Source organism: Amblyraja radiata, chromosome 26 (assembly GCF_010909765.2).
Source record: "Amblyraja radiata isolate CabotCenter1 chromosome 26, sAmbRad1.1.pri, whole genome shotgun sequence".
Classification (NCBI taxonomy): domain Eukaryota; kingdom Metazoa; phylum Chordata; class Chondrichthyes; order Rajiformes; family Rajidae; genus Amblyraja; species Amblyraja radiata.
In genome coordinates this window covers 12,675,333-12,691,737 of record NC_045981.1, presented here as the reverse complement: position 1 = coordinate 12,691,737, position 16,405 = coordinate 12,675,333, and the positions used below count along the sequence as shown (strand labels likewise).

Sequence of the window (16,405 nt, the reverse complement as noted above, 5' to 3'; positions counted from 1 at the left end):
AATCAACTTGGCTAAGTTACAATCAGGCCATTCATGTAGGACATGGCCAAAGTGGTTAAATATCCTTCATTGTTAAGGATAGAGAGGTTAATAATGATTTGTTGAGGATGCGAATGAACTTGGAACAACTGTTGTTGTTAGCCTTTTAGGTAAGTCCATAAAGCATTGATGTGTTCTGCTGGTTTTGTTACTTTGCTGCATAAATTATGTGATAGATTAAGGAACATGTTGGACAATGAGGTTGTAAGGAGTACAGTTCTGCTGCAGGTGACGCAAAACTCTTAATTATTGCCTAATTTGAAATCTGTCCATTAAGCATGGCATTCGTATCACATGGTACCATAGAGATTCATCTGAATGTGACTAAATTTCATAAAGATTGTACGTGGTCACTTTTATTAATACTATCAGCGATAAATGCATCCATAACAGCCATAATGGCAAGGACATTGTCAAATAGGTTTTTCACTTGTGCCATTTATTTTACCAGTTAGCCAGTTGTCTCCTTCAGGGCTCTTTCTATGTACTTTGTGGTAGTGACTTTAAATAATAAAGAATCCAAGATCCTTTGGATGATGCTCTCACTCAGAATATGTCCTGTGCTCGTGTTCTTTTCAGTTCTTCTTCCAGATAATATTCACCATGAAGCAATGCTGATAAATCAACTGAGGCATGGCTGCGGGTCCCAGAGCAACAATTCCCTTAACTGAAGAATGGGAAAATAAGAGCCATCCATAATGTTCATTATTAATTCCATCCCTCCATGGAAATTGTTTGAGACTGAACCGGACTGTTTGTAACATTGATATTATGTTTGATCCCAAAATAAACATATTTGCGATGTCATAAATACTATTTTTACTTCCATAATATTGCTCTGCCCTGCCACAGCTCAGCTGCAGCTGAGGTTTCATCCAAACCTTGATAGCAATGAACTTGATCCTTCCAGATCCCCAAATATTGGGTACAGCAACCCAAATAATTCTTGTAGGTCACGGGAAAGCACTTTGATGCTTGCTGCAGGACATGAAAATGCATTTCAACCCAAAACATCATTTGGCCATTTCCCTCCACAGATGCAGTTTATTTTTGCTCAAAATTGCAGCATCTGCAGTCTTTTATGTCTGAAAATAATTTTTGTTGCTTCTGGCCACAGAAAAATAATTTATAACCACCTCTTTAAAGTGTCAATAAAACTCTAGTGAATGCAGTGTGCCATGCTAGCTTCTTCTATCATCACATGGCAATTAGCTGCCATTGAAAGCAATTACATTTATTTTTGCATGGTGCCAGGGACGTGGTCCCCAAAGCAGCATGTTTCTTTGCTACTCAGCAATACCTCTAAGTTTCAGTCAGCAGAGCACAGCCATTTAATGGTGTTGGATGTCTACAGATCCTCATTTTAAGGGTTCCCCGTTATCACTAATCTACACATTAATATTAATTAGAGTTCCTTGCTCCCTTAACTCCTCTAGTTTGGAAAGTTGATTGATCTTTCCTGCGCGAATAATGATGGTGTACAGATGTCACAGTGTTTCTTTATACAGCAAATCTAGGTTGTTCAGAATAGATGTGAAAGATATTTTTATTTGCATGTAATGTTTTAATTATAAAATCTTTGGAATGTTTTGTGGAAATGTTCACTGAAGAATTAAAGAACTCAAGAATATTTGCGCTTACAATGGGTAATTTGTACCAATCTTTATAGAGCAGCGTCTTTATAACATGTTTTGTTAAAATTTGATCTCTAAAGGTTCTGTTTGAAGACGCAATGGCTCACGTCTGTAGGATAAATCGTATCTTAGAATTTCCAAGAGGAAATGCCCTGCTTGTAGGAGTTGGGGGCAGTGGAAAGCAAAGCCTGTCTCGCTTAGCAGCATATATTAGTGGTTTAAATGTTTTCCAGATCGCACTTAGGAAAGGGTATTCAGTTGCTGACCTTAAGGTACAAAAGTGTTTTTAATTTGTTAAAATATTTGTTGCATTTTGATTCAAGACTCTATTCTAATGCACAGCTTGATTTGTTAACAAAAAATGCTTGGATGATGATAAGATAGCTGCAAGGGAAGATGCATACATTTAGTGTCACAATAGGAACAGTACTTTCACTTAGAATAGAAGATACTAGAAATGCCCTTGCTAAACGTATTTATCACCCTTCATCAGACATTTCCATGTTGTGTGACTCTATGGCTCTATGATTCTGTTATCCCTTTTGGAATTTAATTTTGCCTATCCTCCAGCCAATCATAAGTTCATAAGTTATAGGAGCAGAATTATGCCATTACATCAAGTCTACTCCACCATTCAATCATGGCTGATCTTTCTATCCCTCTCAGCCCCATTTCCCCCAGAACCCCTGGACACCCTTTCTAATTAGAAATCTTTCAATGTCCACCTTAAAAAAAATCCATTGACCTGCCCTCCACAGTCCACTGCGGCAATGAATTCCACAGATTCACCGCCTTCTGAATAAAGAAATTACTCCTCATCTCCTTTCCAAAGGTACATCCTTTTATTCTGAGCCTATGGCCTCTGGTCCTGGACTTTCCACATCCACTCTATCCAGGCCTTTCACCAGGTCAAATAGTCGGAGACTATTTTCAGCAGGGGGGCACTGCTGCATGCTCTGCCATTAACAATATAAACTCAGTTCACCAGTTGGTGTCCGATAGATATTCTGGTTATTCATCATGTTATTTGTTCATTTTTACCCCCAGCTACTTATTTAAGCCATATTCCTTTAAAAGCTTGAAGTTTTTATTGTAATCAATACCATAACATTATTTAGTATTGTTAATACATTTTACTATCATCCAGAATTTTTTTTAGAGAATTATAATCACTTCCTTCTCACTGTTGTTAAATAATCTTTAAATTCACCTGGCTGGTGTCATTAATTCCAAGTTGTAGGATGAATTTTGCCCAGATGTATTCAGAACTTAAGTGTCTCTAAAGGGGCTGTCCCACTTGGGCGACCTAATTGGCGTGTTTAGAAGAGTTTGAAAAAATGGCATGTTGAAGACCTCCTTTGACTATGCAGAAAACATCCTTCGACCTCCTTCGACTATGTTGAAGACCAGCTTCAACTAGCTACGACTAACTTCAGGAAAATTGGACATCGAATAGTGGCGAGTGAAGACGACCTCCTTCGACCTCCTTTCGACTATGATGAAGACTATCTACGACTACCCTCGATTACCTACGACTAACATGCCGACCTACTACGACCATGAGTATAAAAAGTATCGATTTTTTCCATGGCGACCTTTTTTTTACTCGCGGGCATTTTTTAACATATTGAAAAAAACGCCGCGACTTAGCTGAGGCCTCGAGTACACGGAGACCACTCTCGAGCATGAAGGAGAGTTATGAAGACCTCCTACGACCTTGTGTCGACCATGCTGCGAGTATGAGTCGAGAGCAAACTCGCAGATTAGGTCGCCCAGGTGGCCCTTACAGCTTATCTTCTTGATAAAGGATACAATGTAAACTACCATTTCACTTACAGCTTCAGTTAATCTTCAGCCAAAGAATGCAGTTGGGTTCCACCCATAAACCAGCAAGATACTGCTCTAATTTTGTGGCACAGTACCACTTTGTGCTTCAAAAATCCAAAATTATTCCCTTTTCTGGGATTGAGTGACCCTTCCAGGCTTTATTCTCAGTTGTAAATAATTGTGGCATGGGCAAGAAGCTGAGGTATTGTGACCACTCTAATCAAAACATGATAAATTAAAAAGTAAGTATTCCCATTCAAATCTTACACACATTGAGTTGGGATAAAAGTTGCTGTAATTATACTAAATAAGCTACATCACTTTTATTTTCATGACTTTATGAACATGAGAATATTGTTCGTGCCATTCCTACTCTAATGCAGATTAGGAGAAATGTAGAAAGAACAACATTTCTTTTGATGTCAGCATCATAAAATACAATTTAACATTATAGTCATTTTCTATAAATAATGAAGAAATGCTGAAATTACTGATATTCTTATACTTTTTGATATATCATTCTTATATACTTTAAGTTTCTCCCAGTAAAGGTTTTAACTATTATTAAAAGATCATCCATCCTTGCAAGCTAAAGTGTACAATTCATACTGTGAATCAATGCAAATTAGTCAGTTAAAACTGAATTTTTTCTTTCATTGTTTCTTAAAATAGGCAGATCTTGCTACTCAGTATATCAATGCTGGAGTAAAAAATCGTGGAACTGTATTTCTGATGACAGATTCCCAGGTGGCAGAAGAGATGTTCCTTGTACTTATTAATGACCTTTTAGCATCTGGTGAGATTCCAGGATTATTTCAGGATGATGAGTTGGAACATATTATTGGTGCCATGAGAAATGAAGTTAAATTAATGGGCTTGCAGGACACCAAAGAAAACTGCTGGAAATTTTTCATGGAGAGAGTGAGAAGACAACTCAAGGTACGGTTATGCTTTTGTTATTTTTTAAATCATTTTACTCATCCTGTTCAATGCAGTAAACGCAGATAAAACATAATGCACAAAGAGAAAATTAGGGTTGGCAGATAAATGAGGGTGTTCAGAACTCATTTCATCATATTCTCAAAATTCATACTTTTTTAAACTTTTCTGTAATAAACAGACTAATTTGCTTATAGTTTGGGGAGAAGGAAAGTAGAGGTGTTTCTGTTTAGTGGATTTAAAGTAATTGGAAGATTTCATGTTAAAAAAAAATGTTAAGTTCTACATCATCATCATTCACAGGAGGGTATTATTAAATTTTATTACAACAGGTAATAATAGTGAAATTGACAGTATTTGCCATGGTTATTAAATGGTTATTAAATGCAGGTCCAGAAGATGATTTTGATGATTTCCAGGTTACCAGTCTATGGCCAGTGGAATCTTCAGGAGTTTGTAATCTGAAGAGAACTTGGCTATTGGAAAACTGCTCTCATGAGGAAATATCCCAAAAGTATTAAAGATAGACATAGTGCTGGAGTAATTCAGCGGGTCAGGCAGCATTTCTGGAGAAAAAGAATTGGTGATATTTCAGGTTGGGACCCATCTTCAGGCTGAAAGTAGGGGGTGCATGGGGGGGTGAAGAGCTGGAGGCAAGAAAAGACCAGGACCGGCAACAAATGACCCCTGGCATGGAGGTGCCCTGGTATGCCCGTTGTTGGCTAGGGATGGTGTGATCTCCAGAGGGATACAATATGGTGAACTGTGAAACTGGTTAAATTACTATGGTGGAGGAAGGGGGAGGGGAGGGGAATGTTAGTAGAAGTTACTTAAAATTAGAGAATTCCACATTCATACTGCTGTTGTAAGCTACCCAAGCAAATTATGAGGTGCTGTTCCTCCAATTTGCGTGTGGCCTCACTCTGGCAATGGAAGAGGCCCAAGAGAGAAAGTTCAGCATGGGAATGGGAAGGGGAGTGAGTTGAAATGGTTGGGAAGTGAGAGATCCTATTGGCCTCAGTGTACCTACCATAAGTGTTCAGCAAAACGGTTGGCGAGTGTACGATTGGTATTGCCGATGGAACACCGGATGCACTAGATGAGGTTAGAGGAGATACATGTGAACCTCTGATGGAGTCAAGGGAGGAGGTGTAAGGACAGGTGTTGCATCTCCTGCAGTTACAGTGGAAAGTATCTGGGAGGCAGTGGTTTAGGTGGGATGGGATGAGTGAACCAAGGTGTTGCGGACGGAGCAGCCTCTGCGGAAGGTGGAAAGGGGTGGAGATGGGAAGATGTGATTAGTGGTGGGATCCCGTAGGAAGTGCTGGAAATGTTGGAGGATAACGTGTAGGATGCGGAGGCAATGGGGTGAATGGTGAGGACCAGGGGAACTCTGTCCTTGTTACGTCTGGGGGGAGGTGGAGCGAGAGCAGAACTACAGGACACAGGGTAGTCACTTGTGAGGATCCCATCTATGACAGAAGGGAGGAAACCCACGTTCCCTGAAGAATGAGGACATCTTGGATGTCTTAGCATGGAACACCTCATCTTGCGAGCAGATGCGGCAGCATTCAAAATGAATGTTAAATGAAAACATAATTTATCATTGTAAAATTCATATAATTTTTTTGTTTTTTTAACATGTTTTTTCTTTTCACATATTTTGCAGGTTGTTCTGTGTTTCTCACCCGTGGGTTCCATTCTGCGGGTACGTGCTCGAAAATTCCCTGCTTTGGTGAACTGCACATCAATAGACTGGTTCCATGAATGGCCAGAAGATGCTTTGATGTCTGTTAGTAGGCGTTTCCTTGCCAGCACTGAGGGTATTGAGGTAAAAATCATTCATATTTTTATCTTCATTTATATATGAAATACTTATTATGAATCCAACGATGAGGAGTGATTTTATATAGAAATGATGAGTGCGATAGATACACTGAATAATCGTTTTTTTCCCCCAGAGTAGGGAAGTCTACAATTCATAGGGCTTTGGCTAAGGTCTTAAGAGAAAAACTGCATTAATCCTATCCATTCCCCTTATGATTCTATGCACCTCTATAAGATCATCCCTCTGCCTCCTACCCTCCAAGGAACACATTCCTAACCTGCTCATCCTCCCCCAAATCTCAGGCCCTCAAGTCCTGGCAACATCCTTGTAAATCTTCTCTGTATTCTTCCTAGCTTAGTGGCATATTTCCTCCAGCAGGGTAACCAAACTGAACACAATATTCCATGTGCATCCTCACCGGCACCTGATACAACTGTATCATCACATCCCAACTTGTATGCTCAGCACTCTGAGTCATGAAGGCCAATGTGCCAAAAGCTGCCTTCACCATCCTAGTTACCTGCGATATACTTTCAGTGAACTATATACTTGTACTCCTGGTTTACTCTGCTCTACAGCACTACCAGGGTGATACAGTTAACTGTGAAGGTCTTGTCCTAGTTACGCTTCCCTAAATGCAACACCTCACACTTATCTGAATAAAATTCCATTAGCCATTCCTCATTCCACTTGCCCAACCGATCAAGAAAATGGTATAATTCTTGATAAAGATCTTCGATATCACCTATTTTATATCTGAATTTCCCCTGAATAAGGGGATTAATAAAGTCTAATCTAATCTTTATCTGCAAACTTACTAATCATGCCATACATTCTCATCAAAATCGTTGATTTAGATGATAGATGACAAATGACAATGCGCGCAGAACCAATATTCAAGGCGCATCACTAGTCACAGGGCTCCTCTCCAATCAATAACTTTCCACCACCACCTATTTTCTACCATGAAGCCAATTCTGTATCCAGTTAGCTAGGTCTCCCTGGATCCCTTATGATCTAACCTTTTAGAGCAACCTGCCATGCGAGACCATATCCAAAGCTTTAAAATCCATATAGACTACAGATTCGGCCCTTGCCCTCGTCAGCTTCTTGGTTACTTCTTCAAAATAATCCAATCAAATTCGTGAGACATGACCTCCCACGTACAAAACCATGCTGACTATCCCTAATCAACCCGTTTTTCAAATTAATGTATATCTTATCTATATCTATCTATATATATATATATATATATATATATATTACTAAAACTCTCATCTTGTTTGTTTGTATGTATGTGTGCGTGCGTGTGCTCCGAAACTCCGCCTAAATGGTACCTGATAGTGCTACAATTTCTGGTCCACCTTACTCTCCATTGTCCTGCGATGTAAATGAACCAAGTTTTGTTCAGATTGATGGTATATTTTCCTAGTTATTCACATTTTAAACTTTACAAAAAACACTTTACAAAACCACTTTTCCACTTGCCCTGCTTATCAGCCTTCGACACCACAATGGGATCCCGAATATCATTTAAAAAAATTGCAATTTTCTTTGACATTGATTTTATTCTTAAAAAAAATCCCTTTTAATCAAATTTTGTTTTCATTAACAGCTAACATTGTGTTTAGGTTATTTTAAAGAAAAAAATGCGATTTTCATTGAGAGTTTCATTTTTTTTAAAACATCACGGTTTTCATTGGGGGGCGGGGCGGGATAGGGGGAGCAGGGGGATAGAGGGAGAGGAGATGGGTAGGTAGGGAGAGGGAGGGGAAAGTGCAGGTGAGGTGGGGGAGGAGGGGGATAGAAGGAGAGGATGGGGTGGGGGAGCAGGGATTGGGGATGGAAGGAGAGGAGGGCAGTGGGGAGGTGAGGAGGGAGAGAGGGGGATGGGATGGGGAGGTGAGGAGTGGGAGAGGAGGGGGTAGGAGAGGAGATGGGTTATGGAGGGAGGGAGTGACTGAGGGTAGGGGAAAGGACAGGTGAGGGAGGGATGGGGGGAGGGGAGGAGGAGAATGGAAAAAAGAGTGAGGGTGAAGAAGAGGGATGGCGAGGTAATTAAGGAGGGGAGGGGGAATAAAGAGGAGAGGAGGGAGGGGGTGAGGGGGAGGAGGGCAGAGGAGGGTTGGTGGAAGGTGGGGAGAGGGAGGATAATGGAGGAGGGGAAAAGGGGACTGAAGAGGGAGAGTGAGATGCGTTTACATGTTATTGCCATTTTAAACTTTAAAAACCTCAGCCATGCCTGCTCAGTTGGGGGCAATGGGTGAGTGGTGAAATATTGCGTTAGGGGAACGGAGCTGAATGGGTCCCACTTGGACTACCTCATAATCCTCTTCACTAACATTCCTATCACAGATGTTAGGCTTGGTCTATAGTTCCCAGGTACCTGTTGATTTTTCTAGTGAGTCATTTATGCTTATTTGCATTGTGCCATTGTTCATTATCTTTGAAGATGCTTCAAGTTTCATCATTTTCAGCATGCTGTATTAATGTATATATACTTGCAAACTTACAATGTAATTGGTGGTTACTGTATTACATTTCAGGCTGATGTAAAGCACTCTATAAGCCAGTTCATGGCATTCGTACATGGAAGTGTCCAAGAAATATCTGCGATCTATCTAGCTACTGAAAGGCGCTATAATTACACAACACCCAAAACATTTTTGGAACAAATTAAACTATATCAAAACCTACTGTCTAGCAAAAGGAAAGACTTGATTGCTAAAATGGATCGACTTGAAAATGGTTTGGCAAAACTTCAAAGTACTGCTAGCCAGGTTTGCAAAACCAACAATTCACGTTATCCAGTACATTTGATAAATTAAAATTGTAGTTACATTTTCAATTAAAACTAATTATTGTTTTGCATACTTGTTGCCGCACAGTTTTTGCTCCAGATGCCAAGGAAACACTACAGATTGCTGGATTTTGAAAGAGACTCTTCCAACTCATTTAATGTCAAGGAAGATAGATTTTTCATTGATGTACTCAAATCATACCAGAAATCCAGAACAATCATGGAATTCCTGTACAGCCCTTGACTCCATGCTTTGATCTTTTGAAACTCATATGATTTTTCTAAGCCTTAGCTGAGCCACTGTGCTTTATCTTCTCTAGAAAATCTTGTGTTTGTTTTTTTTCTCATGTCCAATGGTTTGCACGCAGTATGGGATTTACTGTATCCATTGTGGATAGATCCCTTAGATCTTTTCTCAGTGGTCATAAAGATCCCAGGTGCTCTTTTGTTTTAATCTGTGTCTCGAAAAGTATATGGAAACCCACTGTTTCTCGAAAATCTCCAATTCACTGTGAACAAAGTTTGCATATTTGTATCCAGAATTTTAGAGTTGCCTATTCTTTCATATATTTATCTGTCTACTTAATTAATTCCTTGACTCCTAGGACTGAGGCATTCCATTAGTATTTCAGAACCTCAGAATTTTTATCTTGTACAGTGTACTAAAGGATGAAACACAAAAAAATGTCTACTTTTAGGTGGATGATTTAAAAAGCAAACTTGCTGTACAAGAAATCGAGCTGCAACAGAAGAATGAAGATGCAGACAAATTAATTAAGGTTGTTGGTCAACAAACAGACATTGTCACCAAAAATAAAAAAATTGCAGATGAAGAGGAGAAAAAAGTACAAGTCATTAATGAGGTAGCGTGTTTTGCCATAATGATGACAATTAATAAAGTATGATTATGATTAATAATTATCAATTTAACCATTGTAAAATTGTAATATTGCATTTTATTCACATTTAGAGTGTAAAAGAAAAACAACAATCTTGTGAAGAAGACTTGGAAAAAGCAGAGCCAGCTTTAGTTGCTGCCAATGAAGCACTGAATACACTAAATAAGGTATAACTAATAATGAAACAAGATAATATTGGCAAATATTAAGGAGTACATCATGAGTAAAATGCAATTTCTTATATTTTTAGTATGGGTTTCTTTCCAATTTAGTCATGACGGGTCATGTTTGTGGCATGGTCACATCTTCTTACAGCTTTGGTTTCCCCAGGGTGCTTCATTTTCTTCCCACATACCAGAGATGTGCTGGTTAGTACCTTAATTGGCTACTGTAAATTGTCCTCAATGTAAGTGGGTGGCAATTTTGCAGAGTTGATGGAGAAGTAAGAGACAACATTAGGATTAGTTCAGGATTGTTATAATGATTGTCATAGACATGTGGACCAAAGGGTCTGTTTAACTGCTGGATAATATTAAAACCCAGAAGAAAAACAATGACTGAGGAAAATAAATTATTCAAAGTATTTTATAAGTTGGGTAAACACACGGTCAATACATAATTTTAGTTATTTATGGGATTTACGGACAAGGGCTGTGTTTACGGCAATATTTCCAAGTCTCGGGAACAGATTTAAAAACAGAAAGTGTTGGAAACATTCAGCATTTGTAGAAAGAGAAACAGCGTTAATATTTCAGATCAAAATGCCTCCATAGAGTGCCACAGTGACGCAGCGTTGGAGTTGCTGCCATACAGCACCAGACCCGGGATTGATGCAGACTGTGGGTGCCCTCTGTACGGAGTTTGCACGTTCTCTGTGTGACCACATGGGTTCGGGTTCTCAGATTTCTTCCTGCATTCCAAAGACATGCAGATTTGTAGGTTAATTGGCTTCTGCAAATAGGCCCTAGTGTGTAGGGTGTGAAACGGATAACATTGAACTAGTGTACGGGTGATCGATGGTTGCGTTGGACTCGGTGAGCAGAAGAGCCCATTTCCATGCTGTATCTCTAAACTCAATTAAATTAAGAACTAGGAAACATGTTAAAAAACAATTTTTTCAGTTACTAACTACCATAACATTGATCATCCATCACATGACCCACAATATTTATGTGACTATTCCATTTTAGTTTTAGTTGATTGGCGACCCTAAGATATTGATGGTGAAGGATTTTGCATTGGTAATTCCATTTAGTTGCATGGGGAAGTTGATTGGTCTCCATTGTTGGTAGTAATCATTATCTGACAATTTTGTGTCATGACTGTTACTTATTATTTGTCAAACCATTTTTAATGTTGACCAGGACTTAACAAAAAGGATGGTTAGTAATGTTACCTATTTCATTTTAAACTATTAATTTAATTTTTGTTTTATTTGCTAGAACAACTTGACAGAGTTGAAATCCTTTGGCTCCCCACCAGATGCTGTGGTTCTCGTGACAGGGGCTGTTATGGTCCTTTTAGCGCCAAGCGGGAAGGTCCAAAAAGACAGGAGCTGGAAAGCTGCCAAAACTATGATGGGTAAAGTGGATAATTTTTTGGATTCACTGATAAACTATGACAAGGAACATATTCCTGATTCTTCTCTGAAGGTTTTTCGGTATGTCAATGAATTATTAAATCTTTTAATGTTTTGTAAGTAATGCTCATTTTTACCTGTCAAACAAACATTGCTGTTCCTTAATACAGAAATTCAAAATGTAAAATGATATCTATGTAGGAATCATCATGAAATATTTTATGCACAATATATCAAAGGATTTCTTGAAAAATATATTATTTTAAATTATGAAAAATGTTGATAATGTCCATGTAAATGTAAGCTAAAATAGTTCTGCAGGGAGGACATTAATATTTTAGCCAATAATATCGGTGTTCATTTGAATGGAAGAGAGTATTTGTGTTTTATATGTGTGTATTATAAATAGTGATCATTCCCCTATTATATGTTCAAAAAATAACATGCTATAGGAACTCAGTGGGTCAGGAAGCATCTGTGGAGGGAGCGGCTAGCCAACATTTCTGGTCCCAACTTGAAACATCTAGGCTGTGGGCCGAGCATCAAAAATGTGTCTAGAAATCAACTTTCGTGACCCATTCCTCCACAGATGACGTCTGACCCGCTGTGTTCCACCAGCATTATTAATAATTGTTTATTGTTGTCACGTGTATCGAGATACATTGAAAAACTTTGTGGGAAATCCAGGCAAATCATACCATACATGAGTATGTCAGGTGGTGCAAAAGAAGAAATAAACAGAATACAGAACATGGTATCACAGTCACAGAGAAAGTGCAGATAAAAAAATGGAAGAACTGGAATTAGATATTCAACCGGAACATATGAGAGATCCATTCAAGAGTCTGATATTAATATTACTTATTGGATAAGGATAAGAATGCACACACATGTATTTTACCAAAATCATTTTCAGATTCAATACATTCCTGTTTGTTTATGCAATTAATGTATTACTTAAGTTATAATAGAAATGATTTGTTATATTCTTCATTAAAATATTGCAAATAATTAATTTCTGAACATAAACATTTATTTTATTTTACTATTTACAACTTTCCTTTTAACAGACCAATTCTTGGAAATCCAATATTTGATGCTGATTTTATTCGTACTAAATCCATAGCTGCTGCTGGTTTATGTTCCTGGTGTATAAACATAGTAAGGTTTTATGATGTATTCTGTGAGGTGGAACCTAAAAGAATAGCTCTGGCACAGGCTAACGCTGAATTGGCAGCAGCACAGGAGAAACTTGCTGGTATTACACGTATGATTAATGTGAGTATGCACATCAGCCATAATAATCTAATCTCTGTTCTTTTAAATAGTCAATGAGAAAATTGTATAGTTCCAATATAGCAGAATCCCTTCAATAAGTTCTATTTAATTAATACTGTTAAATTTATCATGTTCTGTCAGAATATAATTGATTGCTGAGATTAATGTTTATTTCCTGGATGATTTTTCAATCTGGTCTTGCTCTCCCTTCCCAAACTCAAAATAATTGGTACCTGTATGAAGGCATTCTGTACCATAAGGAGCTAAGAAGAAGAAATATTAGGCTACTCAGTCCCTTGAGCCCACTCTACTCTTGTGCCCACTCTGCCGTTCAATAAGAACGGCAGAGTGGGCACAATGTTCCCAATGTTGGGCGAGTCCAGGGCCAGGGGTCTTAGAATAAAGGGGAGGTCATTTAAGACTGAGATGAGAAAAAACTTTTTCACCCAAAGAGTTGTGAATTTATGGAATTCCCTGCCACAGAGGGCAGTGGAGGCCAAGTCACTGGATGGATTTAAGAGAGAGTTAGATAGAGCTCTGGAGGCTAGTGGAGTCAAGGGATATGGGGAGAAGGCAGGCACGGGTTATTGATAGGGGACGGTCAGCCATGATCACAATGAATGGTGGTGTTGGCTCGATGGGCCGAATGGCCTCCTCCTGCACCTATTTTCTATGTTTCTATGTTTCTAAGATTACAACTGAATCTCCTATATCCATTGATGCTCTTAAAAATCTATCAATTTAGCTCTTGAATATGCAGCAACTAAAGCTTGTCATCCCTCCTGGGCATCTGAAAGATTCTTCTCATCTGAGTCCCGAATGATTGCCCCCTATCTTGAGGTTGTGAGCCCTGGTTCTGGACACCCAGTGAGCAGAAACATCAACACCATTTTCATTCAGTCAATCCCCTTAAGCATTGTGTCTGTTTGAAGGATCACCTCTCATTTATCCAAACTCAAATGTGTATAGACCTCATCTTTTAAATCTCTCCTGCAATGAGGAGCGGCCTCCAACAGGAAGACCGGGGGCTCTGGTGCCGACTACTCACCTCACCGTCGCGGAGCTGGCCGAGTCCGGAGCGGGTGGAGCTGTGGTGGACACTGCTGCGACCCGACCCCCAGAGATTCGGAGGCTGCAACTGCGGGTCTGGCGGACGGCGGTACCGGGAGCCCGCGGGTCCCTGGAGGGAGACCGCTTTTCAGGGACAACGGCGACTTCTCCCGCCCGAGTTGCGGGGTTGAAGAGCTCCTGGAGCGGGGCCTACATCACCGCCCCGCGCGGCTTGGAATGGCCGCGGGACTGAGAGCGCACGCCGGGGGCTCTAACATCAAGACCCGGTGCGTGGCCTTGCATCACCCGGCGTGGCTTTAATGGCCGCGGGACAATCGCCATCGCCCGCCGGGGGCTTTGACTTTGACTCTGACATCGGGGGGGAGAGTGCAGTGGAGAGATAAGTTTTTTTGGCCTTCCATCACAGCAATGTGATGGATGTTTATGTAAATTATGTTGTGTCTTGGGTCTATTTGTTTGTAATGTATGGCTGCAGAAACGACATTTCGTTTGGACCTCAAGGGGTCCAAATGACAATAAATTGAATTGTATTGTATATTGTATTATATGATAAAAACATACCTTCCCTGAAACCTATCTGATGAAATTTCGCTGAATCCCTCAATCATTTTATGTATACCAGGCGAGTACACAATATTCACGATGGAGTCTCGGCTACTATCCTCAACTCTTCAGGCATACAGCCCAGCATGCCTTTTGCCTTCTTGCTTCAGCCTGATATAATAATTCACTGATTCATGTACAATGACACTGAGGTTCTTCAGACAATAACACCTTTAATTCTCTCACCATTTAGCAGGGGTCGCGGCCCTGTTTCCACCAATCTTTCCACCACCACGCATAAGAAGCGACAAGACAGACACCATTGTATGCAGATGCCGAGAAGTGTTTTCAGCTCTGGCTGAACAACTTCTAATCTTGTGTGTGGATTCGATAAGAAAAAGACCATTTAGCAAATACTCCATCTTTCTATTTTTTTCATATAAGAGGATGATATCACAATTTTCCACGGCAAACGTTCAACAATCCATGCATTTGACATATCCCCGAATATGTTCATTTCAAAATCTTCATTTTCATTTACAAATCCTTCACATTATTACCCTCTTGCAACCTGCTCTAGTCTATGTCTCAGCTCAGTTTATAACCATCCCATAACTTTTTAGAGTTATGATAGTATCTATCTACAATGCATCATAAAGTTGCAGTCCACTTTGTACTGATGTTGCCAAACCTCCCTAGGAGAGAAATTGGTATTCTTTAATTCTATTTTTGCAGGTGTAATAGAAATGACAAAATTACAAATTAAGCAGTGAAAATCCTAAAAACATACCAGGCTATGAATTACATTTGTGCTATTGGAGTGAATGTACTTAGTGCTTGCTAATTCTGTTCCAGTTGAAATAATATGTTTTAATAGAAAACAATATTAAATGTAATTGAGAAGAGTTTTTAGATTGCAATTTTTCCCTATATACCATTCTTAAATTTCAGGAACTTGATGAAAATTTATCAAATTTGACAGCTGAATTTGAAAAAGCCACAACTGAAAAGCTCAAATGTCAAGAAGAAGCTGATACTACCAACAGAACCATTTCACTTGCAAACAGGTACATATGGACTTCAGTAACATTACATGAGCATACTAGTTCTGGATACTCTGCCATTTTAACATTTTTAGGCCTACTTTGACAGAAAAATAGAAAAAACTCTTCTTGAGGTTTGTTTACACACTATTAACCTCTGATCTAGAATAGTATGAGCAAAATTTGTCGACTTCATCATTCTCATTGTCCTATTGTGACAATAAGAATAGCATAGATTGTATTAAGAAGAAATTATCTTTTACAGACTTGTTGGAGGTTTGGTATCTGAGAAGATCCGCTGGGGTGAATCTGTTGCACAGTTCAAGGAACAGGAAAAGACATTGTGTGGTGACGTGCTCCTTGTTACGGCATTTGTTTCTTATGTTGGATATTTTACAAGAAAGTATAGGAATGATCTTCTGAATAATTGCTGGATGCCCTTCCTGGAAAAGCTAGAGGTATGGAATTACATTGCATTATTTGAAAAACTGAGAATTGATGGCATTCATTCAGAGACATGTCTGTTGATCTTTGCTGTTGATATTACATAGAAACATAGAAATTAGGTGCAGGAGTAGGCCATTCGGCCCTTCGAGCCTGCACCGCCATTCAATATGATCATGGCTGATCATCCAACTCAGTATCCCGTACCTGCCTTCTCTCCATACCCTCTGATCCCCTTAGCCACAAGGGCCACATCTAACTCCCTCTTAAATATAGCCAATGAACTGGCCTCGACTACCCTCTGTGGCAGAGAGTTCCAGAGATTCACCACTCTCTGTGTGAAAAACGTTCTTCTCATCTCGGTTTTAAAGGATTTCCCCCTTATCCTTAAGCTGTGACCCCTTGTCCTGGACTTCCCCAACATCGGGAGCAATCTTCCTGCATCTAGCCTGTCCAACCCCTTAAGAATTTTGTAAGTTTC

General features: G+C 39.4%; 1 protein-coding gene across 1 annotated transcript in view; it reads left to right on the top strand.

Annotated features, from left to right (window-relative positions):
* dnah17 (dynein axonemal heavy chain 17) overlaps nt 1-16,405 on the top strand; it is a 187,261-nt gene that overhangs the window by 139,829 nt on the left and 31,027 nt on the right. Inside the window, exons 53-62 of the mRNA XM_033044269.1 lie at nt 1,754-1,945; nt 4,173-4,439; nt 6,109-6,270; nt 8,814-9,047; nt 9,766-9,930; nt 10,038-10,133; nt 11,409-11,626; nt 12,616-12,823; nt 15,389-15,504; nt 15,746-15,938. Of these exons, the coding sequence (XP_032900160.1) occupies nt 1,754-1,945; nt 4,173-4,439; nt 6,109-6,270; nt 8,814-9,047; nt 9,766-9,930; nt 10,038-10,133; nt 11,409-11,626; nt 12,616-12,823; nt 15,389-15,504; nt 15,746-15,938 (1,851 nt within the window). The remainder of the gene's footprint in view (nt 1-1,753; nt 1,946-4,172; nt 4,440-6,108; nt 6,271-8,813; nt 9,048-9,765; nt 9,931-10,037; nt 10,134-11,408; nt 11,627-12,615; nt 12,824-15,388; nt 15,505-15,745; nt 15,939-16,405) is intronic.